The sequence below is a fragment of the Dreissena polymorpha genome, chromosome 3 (genome assembly GCF_020536995.1).
Source record: "Dreissena polymorpha isolate Duluth1 chromosome 3, UMN_Dpol_1.0, whole genome shotgun sequence".
Taxonomy (NCBI): Eukaryota; Metazoa; Mollusca; class Bivalvia; order Myida; family Dreissenidae; genus Dreissena; species Dreissena polymorpha.
Genome location: NC_068357.1, coordinates 103,633,356 through 103,650,846, shown reverse-complemented (window position 1 = coordinate 103,650,846; position 17,491 = coordinate 103,633,356). Strand labels below are relative to the sequence as shown.

Sequence of the window (17,491 nt, the reverse complement as noted above, 5' to 3'; positions counted from 1 at the left end):
AAGAACCACAACCATACACTTTCTTAAATAAGACTTATTGCCTTTTTTATGACGTAACTTGTCAGTGCTATATCTCAGATACATTACAAGATTTCAACATGAAACTTCATGAGTGTATAGATATTTATCAAGAGAATTGCCTTGCAGAATAGCCATGACTCTACACTTTCTAAAATAAAAGTTATTGCCCTTTTTAGTTATCTTTGTATGATGTAATTTTTCATGGCTATATCTCAGACACAATAAATCTACACTAATTTTTTTCAGGATCATGCCATATATCAAGGGATTTGCAACCATCTATTTACAAAATTTATTCATCAGGGGATATTAATTCCATGAATTTGAATGTTATCAGTTAGTTTTGCCCAATGACTTTTGCTTTCCTTCAAAAGAAACAGCATATGTCAGTAATACTGTCTGTATGTCTCTGCAAAGTTTGCTTTCTCGGCCATATTTTTGCCATATATAGATTGATTTTAAAATGGCACAACTGTTCTGGATTTTTATACAAAATGCTGATGCGTGCTGGCTGGTGTAACAAGAACCCTAGCTCAAAGGTTAAGGTCACATTTACAGATCCAATGTCAAATTTGTGGTTTCAGCTATCATCATTAAATGATTTTTTTTCCAAAACAGACCGCTCAGTTTGATTTTCTAAATAAGATTCCATTTTTATTACGCTAAACCACCAAACTAATCACATGATTTATTATGACTCAATAGCCACATCTGATTGATCTAATTTCAAATAGATGCAATGTAATACCTTTGAAATGGAAACAAATCAGAATAATGTCTTTTGTGTATGACAATACATGTATATGATTTGAGTGAAGATATAAATACAGTTAAAAGAGTTTCTTTAAAACAGTGATATAAAAGCAGTTGTACATAACTCATAAACATGAACCTCACAAAGTCAATGCCTACTTACAACTAATCTACCATGGTGAAGACTGCGGTAGTAGGCATCCATTATAAATAAAGAAAGAAAAAACAACAAGTCTGAATCTTATTGATAATTTGGTTAGTAAAATGTGTTGTGTCTAAAATATTCCATTATATTGGGCACTGTCACTCCCAAACCCTGAATTTCAAATCAGAACCTGAACCTAAATGGTGGCTGATTTATTATTGGTCTGCCCAGCTGAGCACCATGTGCTAATGGTGAGCTTTTGTGATCGCCTTTGTTGTGAGTCACATTTTTTTGTCCAATGCTTAGGTAACTTGGTCACACAATTTATCCAAATGGTATCTGAATAAAGATCACAACTGGCTCATTTGAGGTCAAAAAGTAGGTCACTAGGTCACATTAATTAAAAAGCTTGTTTACGTTCTGGAAGTGACATTTATAGTCCAATCTTAATCAAACTTGTTAAGAACATGGACCTCTTGTTTATAATATTCTTTGAAATGTATTGAGTTCTGTTCAATATTTTGGGAATGCACAATAAGTGATAAACAAAAGCCTACTTTTAAAGTTCAATTAACCCACATTTTATCTTATTATAACTTAATGATACAACTGATTTTACTTGTTTTATACATGGATATGCAAGAACTCATTTAATTGTAAAAACCTTTTACATTTGGTTAACATGAGGTTTGATATAGTGATCCCCTATTTTGGTGTGATCCTTTTTCAAATTTGAGCTCATTACCTCTCTAAAGGCTGCATTTTATCCAATCAAAATGAAAATTGTTCTGAATGTTTATCTAGACGATACCAAGTTCCAGTCTGGGTCACATTTGTACAAAAACTCAGGAGATCAAATCTTAGAAAAGACATGTTACAGTACAGCCAACGTGGAACAAACATATCCTCGGTCACGCCACGGCCAGAATCATTAGTACTCAGCGGCCGCGTCGTGTGTTCACGCGGCGTATCCCCGAGGCACCGGGCATCGATCCGCGCAACGATGCAGAGTCTGTATTAACCTCGCGTACTTTTGCGGCATAAATCCGCCGCATACGTACGCGGCGGATCGAGTGCAAAGATATACACCTACATGTACATTTGTGTAACGTCGAAACCTAGATTTACGCTACTTTCATAGGTATTATTTTCACGTTTTAATAAGTGGATATGATTTTTATATGATGCTTTATAGACTATATAAAATATATATGTAATATCACTCAAATATATTCGGCACGTAATGCGCCTTAACAAATTATAGTTGAATTAATAACGCACAACTGTAAATGTTTCGTTCAATTTTCAAATGAGCATTATTCGATTTGCAATCCGTAACACGCTTCCGAATTTTAATGCTAACGCAACATTAACAATTAAATTATAGCGTGAAATAAACAGTGCTTTATCCTTTGTCTCAATAAAAAGTGCACGAAAATTATGCAGACATGTAGAACGTCGCATGGAAAGTGTGGGTGTATTTTGTGTTGTATAAAAACATGAACATCACGTCAGGCGATTTACGCGTGTTAAGTGGAAAAAAAAAACCGCCCTGATTGGACGTTATTTCATCACATCTTTAAATAGAAACAAATGCCAAAATTTATTTGACACTTAAGAAAAATGGCGAATGTTTGTATTTCTTGAAATTCATGAGAACTTTTATCGTAAATATTTACCAGAATTTGCTTTTAAACTGGAATACACTGTAACTCCAATATAGTGCGGTCCGTTATAACGCTGTGTCCAATATAACGGGGGGGGGGGGGGTGCTTGGATCCCGTTTTTTCTCCAACCTTCCATTTCTTAATCAAATCAATGTTATGCAACTTCATGTATTTTCAGAATATTCAAAGAAGCCGGCGATCACAGCTTGATAGCTTTATCCGTCCGTTTACTGATTTTAATCGATTAGAGGTTAAACGACACTTGACAGCTAATTGGTGTTATTCTGTTGTGTAATATCAGTAAATGTGTGAAAACTCGCGAGTCCGTGTCTATTACATGTATTTCCTATCAGAGCGGTTCGGTGCGCTAATTTGTGTGTAAGTGTGTTATCGTTTATTATATGCTATACATGCTTGATAAATAAAAAGATCTTTGTGTATGTTTAATGTTTCAGTACATATACGAAAGATAAATTAAAAAATCCTGACGATTTATTTGCATGCTAACGCAGTGTAATTGTTAACAGATTTACTTTAATTTTTGCCCGTTATCAGAAAGTCCACGGAAAGCACGTTTTTTACATGCTGCGTATGACGCAATTAAACATTTCTTTGTACATGTATCGTATTGCATTCAATCTAAATTTACATTAGCTCGTCCAATGAAAGCTGTGTCCCATAATGCACTGTACTATTTTTCTGAAAAATGGCGTAGGCATATGAATTTGTTTATGAAATTCGTAAACATATTTCTTATCATTAATGTTTAACATTATTTTTTCTTAAGTGATGATGTAATTATATTTGATTATCGGATAAACGTGCACATTAGAAAAGCCGTATGTATACTGTTATCGTTCGATTCGGTTTATATGCATGTATTTGTGGATGACAACACAGCATGACAATACACAGGACCTATATTATAGGCTATACTATACATGTTTTTATAGCCCCCTGAAGTTAATAAGCTCAAAACTTATAACGCTGTCTGTTTATAACGCTGCGTGACTTGGACCCCGTTATCCGCGTTATATTTGAGTTACAGTGTATACGGGATTATCGGGTAATGATTAGCATTGGGAAAATTAGTGAGTATTCAGTAATAGATGCATTAAATTAATTATGATTTTAAATATTATTATAATTGTTCTTTTAAAATTTATTGACTAACTTATAATTTTTAAAAGATTTTTATTTTATGATGGGCGTCGACTCGGCGTCATATCGCGGCTTGCCTTGGCGGACAGATGCGAAGCATCGCGGCAAAATGCAACGTGCCACCGCATACTGACGCGGCCTGACACGTTGCGCCTTGACGCCGCGGATAGCGAAATATGTTTGTTCCGTGTTGGCTGTACTGTACCTTTCTCAAGGCCACATTCATCAATCAATCTTGATGAAAATTGATCAGAATGTTTATCTTGTTAATATCTAGGCCAAGTTTGAATCTGGGTCATGTCCATTATAAAACTGGGTCATTATGTCAAATCTAAGGAAAACAATGTGACCACTGCATGGAAAAAAAATTATGACAGAACTTCATCAAACTTTGTTAGAATGTTTATCTTGACATTTGTTGGGTATTGTGGAACCAAAAACTAGGTACCCTGCAGGTAAAATCTTAGAAAAAGCTTGTTACCTCTCTAGAGTCGACATTTAGGACTCAATGTTGATAAAACTTCAATTTTTTTCTCTTTCTAGAGTCAATAATAATGACTCAATATTGATAAAAATTTGTTCGAATTTATCTTGACAATACCTAGGTGAAGTTCATTTTTGAGTTATGTGCATTCTGAAGTGAGTAAAACAGGCAAAATCTTTGAAAACACTTGATACCACTAAAGTTATAAGTCTGTAACACATGTGACAACTCTTATTTATAATAAATATAGGATCAGTTTCTCTTTTTTGATTGCAATGTTATTTATGATATTTATGCCCCCCCTTCGAAGAAGAGGGGGTATATTGTTTAGCACATGTCAGTTGGTCTGTCGGTTGGTCTGTCGGTCCGTCCACCAAATGGTTTCCGGATGATAACTCAAGAACCCTTAGGCCTAGGATCATAAAACTTCATTGATAATGACTGGCAGAAGACCCTTATTGATTTTCAGGTCACTAGGTCAAAGGTCAAGGTCACAGTAACTCGAAACAGTAAAATGGTTTCAGGATGATAAGTCAACAACCGTTAGGCCTGGGATCATGAAACTCAATAGGTACATTGATCATGACTGGCAGATGACCCCTTTTGATTTTCAGGTCACTAGGTCAAAGGTCAAGGTCACAGTGACTCAAAACAGTAAAATGGTTTCTGGATGATAACTCAAGAATGCTTAGGCCTGGGATCATGAAACTTCATAGGTACATTGATCATGACTGCCAGATGACCCCTATTGATTTTCAGGTTACTTGGTCAAAGGTTAATGTCACAGTGTTTCGAAACAGTACAATGGATTCCGGATGATAACTCAAGATCGCTTATGCCACGCATCATGAAACATCATAGGTACATTGATCATGACTGGCAGATGACCCCTATTGATTTTAAGGTCACTAGGTCAAAGATCAAGGTCACAGTGACTGGAAACAGTAAAATGGTTTCGGGATGATAACTCAAGAATGCTTAGACGATCATGAAACTTCATAGGTACATTGATCTTGACTGGCAGATGACCCCTATTGATTTTCAGGTCACTAGATCAAATGTCAAGGTCACAGTGACTCGAAACAATTAAATGGTTTCTGGATGATAACTCAAGAATGCTTAGGCCCAAGATCATAAAACTTTATAGGTACATAGATCATGACAGGCAGATGACCCCTATTGATTTTCAGGTCACTAGGTCAAATGTCAAGATCACAGTAACTCGAAACAGTAAAATGGTTTCTGGATGATAACTCAAGAATGCTTACGCCTAGGATCATAAAACTTCATAGGTACATTGATCTTGACTGGAAGATGACCCCTATTTTTATTCATGTCACTAGGTCACAGGTCAAGGTCACAGTGACTCGAAATAGTAAAATTGTTTCTGGATAATAACTCAAGAATGCTTAGGCCTAGGATCATGAAACTTCATAGGTACATTAATCATGACTGGCAGATGACCCCTATTGATTTTCAGGTCACTAGGTCAAAGGTGAAGATCATAGTGACTTGAAGCAGTAAAATGGTTTCTAACATATTCACACAATGGCTGCCACTACAACTGACAGCCCATTTGGGGGGCATTTGTGTTTTACAAACAGCCTTTGTTGAATTTACATTTGTTTATCAGTTGTATGTTATTGTTTATTAAGGTAATTAATTATATATGGCCCCTTTCAAAGAAGGCATGTAGCAGTCTTGCTGCTGTCAGTATGTCTGTAGGTGTGTCCAGTTAAAAAAAAAAGAAGTCATGTCTAAGCTATAACTTTGCCATAGGTTGATGGATTTTGAACAAATGTTAACCATCATAATATGTTATGTCGCTTGTACCTCTCTCAAAGGTAAAGGCCACATACTGTAAGAGGTCAAAGTTGGCAATTGAACATCTTAAAAAATAATGTCCCAGCAATAACTTGCCACATTCTGAGGGATTTTAAAATAACATGGCAGAACACTTGCATACTTAAACATGTTTTGTGCACAACTATGGTTATCAAGCAAGTGATTGTTTGAATGCCAAAGTGAAGGTAAAAAATGTTTTCTAATAAGAAAAACTTGCAAGTTTACTTCAAATAAGCCACCATTTTAGATTTTACTATTGTGTAATTGGTTGATCACTTGACTGAAACATTTTCATCAATTGGATAGCTGTTATTTTGTATTCAAAAGTGTTTGTATGATGATTAGCATAGGTTAAAGTTGACATTAAAAAAAAAATTCTCTTGAGAATACGAAGGGTCCTGTTAAGTGTTGAATTTGTCAATCAGTTAATTTGTACTTTTTATCATAGTCCACAGTGGTCTCACTTCAATGTCTTAAGCATCAACACATTATAAAAATCCCCATTATAGCAGGGCTCAGATTTTAGGGAGAAGTCACTTCTCCCTCAGCTCACAGTAGGGAGAAATTTTTAGAAATATAGAGAAGTTTTCAGAATCAGCGGAAAACGTTGTGATTGGTCCTAAATGGGACTTATTCTAGCAGACAACTTAGACATAAGGTTTTGTTAAGGCTGTTATAAACTTTTAAAGACTATCAGTCAGCTGTTACATCTTAAACTAAAAAAGAAAAACAATTAAAATAACATATCTTTTTATTGCAATAAAATCTAAATATAAGTGTTAGATTTTAACCATTATGCATATATATTATAGATACATGTATATAGTCATCGGTTTAAAAAAAAATAAGACATATGCTTTGTTCATGTGTGTTTAAGACGGTAAAATACATGTACTATTAGAACTATAAATCCAATTAAAGAGCACACATGAACAAAACATATGTTAAATGAAATTTTTCAAAAAGAGAATGTATCTTATTCTTGCTTAAATTTGCTTAAATTTGATGTTAGAGACATGTTTTCTGATCAAATTTTCATTCGAAAATGAAACAGATATAGTATATCAAATTCCCGAAAACCGAATCGTAATTACAACACAGTGATAATTATTGTTACTCGTTTACCGACTTACCTTTATTTCATATTGCACAGCGTGGAAAACATTTCGCAGTTTTCAAAAACAATCAATATGATCAGACACAATTAAATATACCCTTCTACACCATTAATATATCGGCAAACAACAAAGGGCACATGCCCGCATTAAACGGTTTATTGTGTCATCTTGACACGATAATTGCTTTCAATTAGCTATCAATTAGCGATCATGTGATTGGACGTAATCCCTCGCTACTGTGCTGGAACAACGCTCCCATTGGCTGATGTTGCCAAGCGTTACACTCAGGGACGCTTGTATTGGCAATCAAGATATGCCCCCAGGTGTGGTTTCAATTCTATTGACAGGCGTTGTGTTTTCCCGGGGATTCGGACAAATTTTGTAAATGCCGCAAATCGCAAAATTAAGTCGAAGTTTTTTTCGCTGTGAGGTCGGAACATGGTGAAGTTTTGAAACTTTAAGCGACTTTGTCGCTGAAGTCGCCCAGTTGCGAGAGCCCTGTTATAGCACTCTAAAAATACAATCTTTAACACAGCTGACTGATTGGGGTTTTTGAGTGACAAAAATAGCCACAAAACCAGTCAAGAGAAAACACATCAACACATTTCCATAATAAGAAACCTTGTCAAATAGGTATTTCTGCAACTCTAATAATTACATTTATAGTATAAATGTGATGTATATTTGACACTACCGTTCAAGAAACAGCGCCTGGTGTGTGAACCCTCATGGTATGTCAATTTAAATGCTGTAACATACATTTACTTTCAATAGTTTTTAGCTCATCTATTTTTTGAAAAAAAATTATGAGCTATTGTCATCACCTTGGCGTCGGCGTCGGCGTCGGCGTTGGCGTTGGCGTCGGCGTCCGGTTAAGTTTTGCGTTTAGGTCCACTTTTCTCAGAAAGTATCAATGCTATTGCATTCAAACTTGGTACACTTACTTACTATCATGAGGGGACTGGGCAGGCAAAGTTAGATAACTCTGGCGTGCATTTTGACAGAATTATGTGCCCTTTTTATACTTAAAAAATTGAAAATTTTGGTTAAGTTTTGCGTTTAGTTCCACTTTTCTCAGTAAGTATCAATGCTATTGCATTCAAACTTGGTACACTTACTTACTATCATGAGGGGACTGGGCAGGCAAAGTTAGATAACTCTGGCATGCATTTTGACAGAATTATGTGCCCTTTTTATACTTAGAAAATTGACAATTTTGGTTAAGTTTTGTGTTTAGGTCCATTTTATTCCTTAAGCATCAAAGCTATTGCTTTCATACTTGCAACACTTACTAACTATCATAAGGGGACTGTGCAGGCAAAGTAATGTAACTCTGACTGGCATTTTGACAGAATTATGTGCCCTTTTTATACTTAGAAAATTGAAAATTTGATTAAGTTTTGTGTTTAGGTCCACTTTATTCCTACAGTATCAAAGCTATTGCTTTCATACTTGCAAGATTTATGAACTATCATAAGGGGACGGTGCAGGCAAAGTTATGTAACTCTGACTGGCATTTGGACGGAATTATGGGCCCTTTATACTTAAAAAAATTGAAAATTTGGTTAAGATTTATGTTTTGGTCCACTTTACCCCTAAAGTATCATAGATATTGCTTTCATACTTGGAACACTCACAAACTATCATAAGGGTACAGTAAAAGGACAAGTTGCATAACTCTGGTTGTCATTGTTACGGAATTATGGCCCTTTTTTGACTTAGTAACTTTTAATATATGGTTAAATTTTGTGTTTCGATCCACTCGAAGAATCAAGGCTATTGCTTTCAAACTTCAAATACTTACATGCTATCATGAGGTTACTGTACCTGGCAACTTGAATTTTACTTTGACCTTTGAATGACCTTGACTCTCAAGGTCAAATTATTAAATTTTGCTAAAATTGCCATAACTTCTTTATTTATGATTATATTTAATTGATACTTTGATGAAACTACTCTTACCTGACATACCACAATAGACTTCACCCAAACCATCCCCCGTGCCCTCCCCCCCTCCCCCCCCCTCCCCCCCCTAATTTTTTTTTTTTTTTTTTTTTTTTTTTTTAAATCATCTCACAAATGACCACCACACCCTCACACTATACCCCCACCCCACCCCCCCCACCCCCCCACCCCCCAATTTTTTTTTTTGATTTTTTTTTTTTTTTTTTTTTTTTTTTTTTTAAGATCATCTCACAAATTATCACCACACCCTCACACTATACCCCCCCCCCCCATTTTTTTTTAAAAACGGTTATGTTTGAAATACCCCCCCCCCCCCCCCCGATTTTTTTTTTTTTTTTTTCGCTTTTTTGGAAGATAATGTAATAAATGTCCACAACCCCACACTATACACCCCTCTTCACTCCACTCCTCCCTCCTTTGTGATTGAAAATGAGAGTCCCTTCACCTTTAAAAAGAAAATAGATGAGCGGTCTGCACCCGCAAGGCGGTGCTCTTGTTTTCTTGTGTTCTAAGAATCATAGTTTATTTTATGCTTATTGAAGGATCTTGATGAGAATTTCTACCGAGCTACTTCTGAGGCACAGTCTGCTTTTGGCAACGGAGCTCTCTTCCTGGAAAAATTCATTGAACGGCCAAGGCATATCGAGGTTCAAATCTTAGGTATGCAATATGTGGTATTACGGACATTTTTTTGAGTGTATGTTTGTTGATACAATATTATGTCTGTGCATTTATACTGTGCAGATGTCAGTAAATTTGAAACATCTGAATGGTAACCTTTTACATAAGTTATATTTTGTATTTTATTGAATTTGTCCAACCAGAAGCCTTCTTCTTTGCCTTTTTTTCAAATTTAAGAAATACTTTTTTTCCAAAGCATAACAGATCAATAAGTTTTGTTTGGATCTCTGGTGAGCACACCAGGTCCTGTTGCTTTGTTTGAAAATGATTTGGGCCCATTGACAAAAACATGGCTTCCTTGGTATGGGGCTGTTTTCCTTATATGGCTTCACTTAAACCTTGTGGACACTCTAGAAGTAACATTTTAAGCTCACCAGAGCAACAGGTGCTCATGTTGAGCTTTTGTGATTGCCTTTTATCTGTTGTTTATCTTCCTCTGTATGGTAAACACAGTTTGTCCAGTCTTCAAGGCACTTGGTCAGAAAGGTTACAATTAACAGGGTTGTCAATTTTCCGGATTATTCTGGAAATCCGTATTTCAGCCGACCAGGGTCGATTTTGAGATCAATTAACATCTGATCAGATATTTTTAGCTCACCTGATTGCTCAGGTGAGCTTTTCTGACCGGTCTTTGTCTGTCGTCCGTTCGTCCGTCCGTCCATCCGTCCGTTAACATTTGCTCGTAAACACTCTAGAGGCCACATTTCTTGTCCCATCTTCACGAAACTTGGTCAGAAGCTTTGCCTTAATCAAATCTCGGCCAAGTTCGTAACTGGGTTGTGCCGGGTCAAAAACTAGGTCACTAGGTAAAAAAAAAGAAAAACCTTGTAAACACTGTAGAAGTCACATTTTATGTTCAATCTTCATGTAACTTTGTCAAAATGTTTGTCTTAATGATATCTTGATTGAGTTTAAAAGTGGTTCCGGTCTGTTGAAAAACATGGCCGCCAATGGGCGGGGCAGTTTTCCTTATTTGGCTTAAGAGAAACCTTGTAAACACTCTAGAAGTCACAATTTTTGCCCAATCATCATGAAAGGTGGTCAAAACATTGATTTATCTGATATCTTGGACGAGTTCGAAAATGGTCCAGATCGGTGTAAAAACATGGCCGCAAGTGGGCGGGGCATTTTTCTCTATATGTATATAGTGGCAGTTTTCCCTATTTGGCTATAGAGAAACCTTGTAAACACTTAAGAAGTCACAATTTTTGTCCAATCATCATGAAAGTTGGTCAAAACATTGGTTTTATTGATATCTCGGACGAGTCCGAAAATGGTCCAGATCGGTGAAAAAACATGGCCGCCAGTGGGCGGGGCATTTTTCTTTATATGTATATAGTGGCAGTTTTCCCTATTTGGCTATAGAGAAACCTTGTAAACACTCTAGAAGTCACAATTTTTGCCCAATCATCATGAAAGTTGGTCAAAACATTGGTTTTATTGATATCTTGGACGAGTTCGACAATGGTTCGGATCGGTGAAAAAACATGGCCGCCAGTGGGCGGGGCATTTTTCTCTATATGTATATAGTGAAAACGTTAACACTCCAGAAGTCACATTTTTGGCCCAATTTTCATGAAATTTGGTCAGAACATTTGTTTCTTTGATACAAGAGTTTAGTTCAAAAATGGTTTCGGTCAAACCTTGTGATTGAACACTATGGAAGTCACATTTTTATGCCCCCCTTTGAAGAAGAGGGGGTATATTGTTTTGCTCATGTTGGTCCGTATGTCTGTCCACCAGATTGTTTCCGAATGATAAGTCAAGAACGCTTCGGCCTAGGATGATGAAACTTCATAAATTGATCATGACTCGCAGATGACCCCTATTGATTTTGAGGTCACTAGGTCAAAGGTCAAGGTCACGGTGACCCGAAATAGTAAAATGGTTTCCGGATGATAACTCAAGAATGCTTACGCCTAAGATCATGAAACTTCATAGGTACATTGATCATGACCGGCAGATGACCCCTATTGATTTTGAGGTCACTAGGTCAAAGGTCAAGGTCACGGTGACCCAAAATAGTAAAATGGTTTCTGGATGATGACTCAAGAACGCTTATGCCTAGGATCATGAAACTTCATAGGTACATTGATCGTGACTCACAGATGACCCCTATTGATTTTCAGGTCACTAGATCAAAGGTCAAGGTCATGGTGACCCGAAACAGTAAAATGGTTTCCGGATGAAAGCTCAAGAACGCTTATGCCTAAGATCATGAAAGTTCATAGGTACATTGATCATGACTTGCAGATGACCCCTATTGATTTTCAGGTCACTAGGTCAAAGGTCAAGGTCAAGGTGACCCGAAATAGTAAAATGGTTTTCGGATGATAACTCAAGAACGCTTATGCTTAGGATCATGAAACTTCATAGGTACATTGATCATGACTTGCAGATGACCCCTATTGATTTTTAGGTCACTAGGTCAAAGGTCAAGGTCACGGTGACTCAACTTAGAAAAATGGTTTCCGGATGATAACTCAAGAACGCTTATGCCTAGGATCATGAAACTTCATAGGTACATTGAGGTGCCCAAAATAGTAAAATTGCTTTACTCAAGAACGCTTATGCCTAGGATGATGAAACTTCATAGGTACATTGATCATGACTCGCAGATGACCCCTATTGATTTTCAGGTCACTAGGTCAAAGGTCAAGGTCACGGTGTTTCAAATTAGAAAAATCGTTTCCAGATGATAACTCAAGAAGGCCTATGCCATGTGAATCATGAAACATCATAGGTACATTGATCATGACTTGCAGATGACCCGTATTGACTTTCAGGTCACTAGGTCAAGGTCACGGTTACTTGAAACAGTAAAATAGTTTTTGGATGATAACTCAAGAAAGCTTACGCCTAGGATCATGAAACAATATAATGGTCAAATTGATAGAATTTCCTTATTAAATCAATCAAAAATGGAATTTATCATGTAGATGTTTTGAACATCTTATAACTTTGTTATCCATCTGACATGTGTGCATTATAATCATTGCATCTTTTTTTAAGATATTTGTGGTTTAAAGTTTTGTTTTGTTTTGGTAATTAAACACAAAGCACTAAATTGACAATTTCCAGACAGACTAACAGTGGGCTGACCTTGAAACGATGCAAGACGGAATGTAATTCATTTGTTTGTTTTGTAATTTAAAATCTTAACATGTCAACTATGAAAACACTATACAATTATTATTTTGTTATCAGACTAGGACACTACAGTTCATATGTGCTCTAAAATCTACAAGTACACAAGAACAAACACACACAACTCAATTTGATATTAACCCATTGATGCCTAACATTGATTATGAGAGAGAGGAAGGAATTAGTCATGCTGAAGGATACACACATTGATTGTTTATGAAGTTAATGTATGGGATCAGGAATAACATTTTGCTGTAATTTGTTGGTGTGTGAGCTCTGGTCAACAGGCTTTGTTTAAAGAAGACATTAACAATGGATATATGCTACTGCTGATAAAGGGTTCTAAAATTCTGATTGGCTAGCCGATTGCACGGACATGAACTGACGGAAAGTGGTCGCTACTTTCCAGAATTCTTACAAGTCATCGAAACGTTTTACATGTCTGCCATCATGAAATATTCTAAGTGATTGATTAGCAAAGTTGAGATGTTCAATAGCATATTGTAAAGCAATATGTTAAACAAATTATATATTGATTACATATTTGCTAGGTGAATGTTTTTCATTTTTCAGCATTCTAACAATATGCACATTTTATTTCATGTGCAAAACACGTACATTTTTACATTTTTCGGATTGACGTTTTCAGATACAGCATTTTTCGCCGATATAATTTATTTTTTTACGTCCATTGTAAACACATATATAATGACGAATACACATGCGGTGATGCGGACGGTCTGATACTATTATTTGGCTTAGTGTTCACCAGAAATTGCAACTAGAAATACTATAAAATAGTACAATTTGAGATAGCTTGAGGGGGGGGGGGGGGCATTGCCTTTTATCTCTGTTGGGGACCTGGGTTCCCAGACCCCCGGCCTAATTTTCCGGATTTTAAATTTGGGACAATTGACAACCCTGAATTTATCAAGACTCTTCCCTTTGGATTGCATATGGGTAAGAAGGGGTCAATGTAATGGCCATTGTAATTAAAATAGCAAAATGAATTCCAGTTATTTTCTCAATAGCAAATTGTGTTCAACTCCTTACACTTTTGTCTCGTATGCACACATAGATTTGAATTGCATTTGGGGTGGTTGGGGTCAAGATCAATGTCATATTTAGTAACTATACACACATTGTTTCTTCTCACTAACTAATCACTAGAATAAATTGAGCTCTTGCACTGAAGCTCAATATTTAAATACATAAAATCCAAACCTCATTATGGTTGAATTCGACATCCATTAGTTCAAGAATGGATTCCATTTAGTTATGTAAAAACAAATAAGCTATCGTCCTGCAACTACATTCATTTGTGTGTTCGATTAAAATTCACGTGAGATTGCAGTTTGGCTCGTTTTCATTATTACCAAATAAAGATAAATGGTGTCAGCTCAATAACTTAATAAAAGTTTAACTATTGTATTGGGACTTGAATACCTAATATCCATATCTAGCATAGGATTGCACGTGGTGTTTGTGGTGTCAAGGTCACTGTTGGTTAATATTGAAGAATTGTTTGAACTCAGTTCCTGGAAAACAGATTTAGCATTTGTAATTAAACTTGATACATGGATTACTTATCTTCAGTGATTGCACCTGAGATTGGTGTTATCAAGGTCAAAGTCACTCTTACTCAAGAAAAAAAAAGGTATAATCTTTATATTTGAAGAATAAAAGGATCATGTGATGTAAGCCTATGTATGTTGTATAACAACTACATTTTTGTGTACACATGTGGCTCATGGGCTAAGGTCAACAGTCAAGGTCACTGGTAGTTAATATAGGTAAATAGGTATTAGTGTAAATCAACGTTTATGTTACTGGAAGGATATTGTGCAAATTAGATTACTTAACCACTGCATCACAAGTCTGTTTTTAGCTCACCTGAGCGATAGCTCGGGATGAGCTATTGTGATCACTCTTCGTCCGGCGTCCGTCCGTCTGTCTGTCTGTCTGTAAACAATTTGTAAACATCTTCTTCTACTAAACCATTGAGCCAATTTCAACTAAATTTCATGTGGAGCATCCCTAGGTCATGGGACAAAAGAATTGTTAAAAAAAATTTGATCACATAACCAAGATGGCCGCCATGACCATATATGGTAAAAACCTTAAAAAATCTTCTTGTCAGAAACTGCTCATCAGATTTTCAAAAAATTTCACAGGGATGACCTTTGAAGGCTCCCCTGAAAAAGTTGTTCAAAGAAATTTGATTCGTCAAAAAACATGGCCGCAGGAGCTCGTTGAACTTTGCATGTTTATTCGTTTTTGCCTATTTTGTGAAAACTTTCAAAAATCTTCCACATTTTTTGTCCGATCCTTTCCAAATTTGCACAGTGTCTTTATATCAACGAGGACACGAACCCTACAAAAAATGAGCATTATTGGTCCATGAAGTACAGAATTACCTCCCCTTGAATTGAGAAAATGGTGTTTATGCAATAAAGTCCAAATTTTTCATCCAATTCTTTCAAACTTGTTTATATATCAGATTAAAGAGAATAAAATTTTCTTTATTATGGTTTTTCTTTCATGAAAATCCATAAAGGATAAGTGTTATTAATCGTTGCTTAATTAATGAACAATGCGAATTATCGGTATTGATTTTTTTCCTGACATGCCGTCCCAGATATTAACCGCTTTCAGCTGTAGACTGTGCATCAATACATCGCCGTGTTATTGACCTGAAAAATTCATACGCAGTCGGCATTAACACCGGTCATCGAGACAAATTACTGATGTGAAAACAAATCGTACATCGTAGAGGATTAAATAAACAATTACATCTGATTAAAGATTAAAGATTGCTGCCGATTTAAATCAATTTGAGTACTTTTTGCGTATATTTGATGCCGAATGGGAAGCTGTGTTTAGACTTAAGTTGAGAAAAATGGCAACGAGATACTTGCCTGTTGGTAGCTAAAGAAACTTCAGCGTACAGTTTATAATGGGTGGCCATTCCCCGCTGTAGTCTACGGGCGGGTAGTGAACTGGTTGAGAAAAGTGGAAGCTTGTGGAAAAGCGGTTTGAGAAGTTTGTAAGAAAATCCTGAATTATCAGTCTTGTGGGAAGAAGGCATTGCGTCTCCACGCAGAGGGCCCTTATCACATAAAGAATATAAGAACCATCAAGACCAACCAGGTAGGGTTTTTATTTTTTTAAACTAACACCCCGAATTTGGTCGTATTTTCTGTTGCTAAAGTTTACTGTTTAGGTTGTTTTGCATCAAAAATCGGCAAGATAGATCTAGCAAATTTGCCAATTTTTTTTTATTAATAACGTATGATTCATTGATTGTGAGCTTTTAAAACATTTTGACCTTTGAATAAAGCATAAGTCAGGAAAAGAATTTTAACAGTAATTGAAAATACGCTCAAATACGCCATTTTTGCTGACTGGGACAGGTCTTTTTTAGTTAAATAAAATATTTTATTGTCCCCAACATATGAGCCCAGCAGCAAGAAATGTTGTTTTTTTTTACTTTTTGTAAAACAAATATGGGCAACCTACCGTAATCCAAATTCGCCGACACCTTAATTCGACGATGTTCTATTTTTATCGATTAAATGGATGATTATTGTCTTGGAATCATTTCAAAGTAATACAGCCGAGTTTAAAATTATTATTTTGTGCTATTAAACATTCATTATTTCTTAAATTATTTGCTTAATATTGCTTCATGTAACAGTTACATCGTCAAATTTGGGTCACACTAGGATACAATTATTTAGCATTCAAACAACGATTGGGATAAAAACTAGGGGAACCCATGCTGAAATTTTCAATTTTAACTGTTTAGCAGAAGCCACCATACCCAATTTTCTTAGGTGTATGTGGAGGCTTCTGGCAGCATGATTCTGTGAATATAAATGGTGACATTTGATTCTGCATTAATTAAACCTGTATTATTGACTTTTTTAAAGTATGTGTGAAAAATATAATTTGTAACCACTGTTACAGGTTTTATCTGGTTCTTCAAAAGCAACACCTGCTGTCGAGTCCATGCCAGACAGAGGGTGCATGTGAATGAATTGCCTTTTGACTAACTTTGTGTTCTTTATCAAATACATGAAGATTTTTAAATATATGTGTATGTTGTTTTTTTAAGAAAATAGAATCACCAGAACAGGTACAGGCACCCTTTAAATGTGTCGAATCCAGGAGCTTCTGGGGGCCTCTGGCCCCCTTGTCCCCTGGACCCACCGAGGGCCCTGCGGCCCCCTGGCCCCCAGCTTTAAGTTCAGGATTTTCAAAATATCCAACTTTGACCCCTGCAAATGCTTTGCTAAAACTTTGGCTACAGTTTCTAAAATTTGGCTACACAAAATTCCATTTGGCTAAAATGTTGGCCACAGAAATTTTTGGGCAAGAGGAGCCCTGTTTGGATTGTATTTGGGTCATCTGGGGTCAGCAACTAGGCACTAGGTCAAATAATAGAAAAACCTTGTGTAGACTATAGAGGTCACAGTTTTCATCAGATTTTATTGAAATATAG

General features: G+C 36.1%; 1 protein-coding gene across 2 annotated transcripts in view; it reads left to right on the top strand.

Moving 5' to 3' along the window:
- The window catches only part of LOC127872890 (pyruvate carboxylase, mitochondrial-like), a 154,746-nt gene that overhangs the window by 41,670 nt on the left and 95,585 nt on the right, over positions 1 to 17,491 (top strand). For both annotated transcript variants that reach the window (XM_052416378.1, XM_052416377.1), the window contains exon 6: positions 9,702 to 9,819. In XM_052416378.1, coding sequence (XP_052272338.1) covers positions 9,702 to 9,819 — 118 coding nt within the window. The remainder of the gene's footprint in view (positions 1 to 9,701; positions 9,820 to 17,491) is intronic.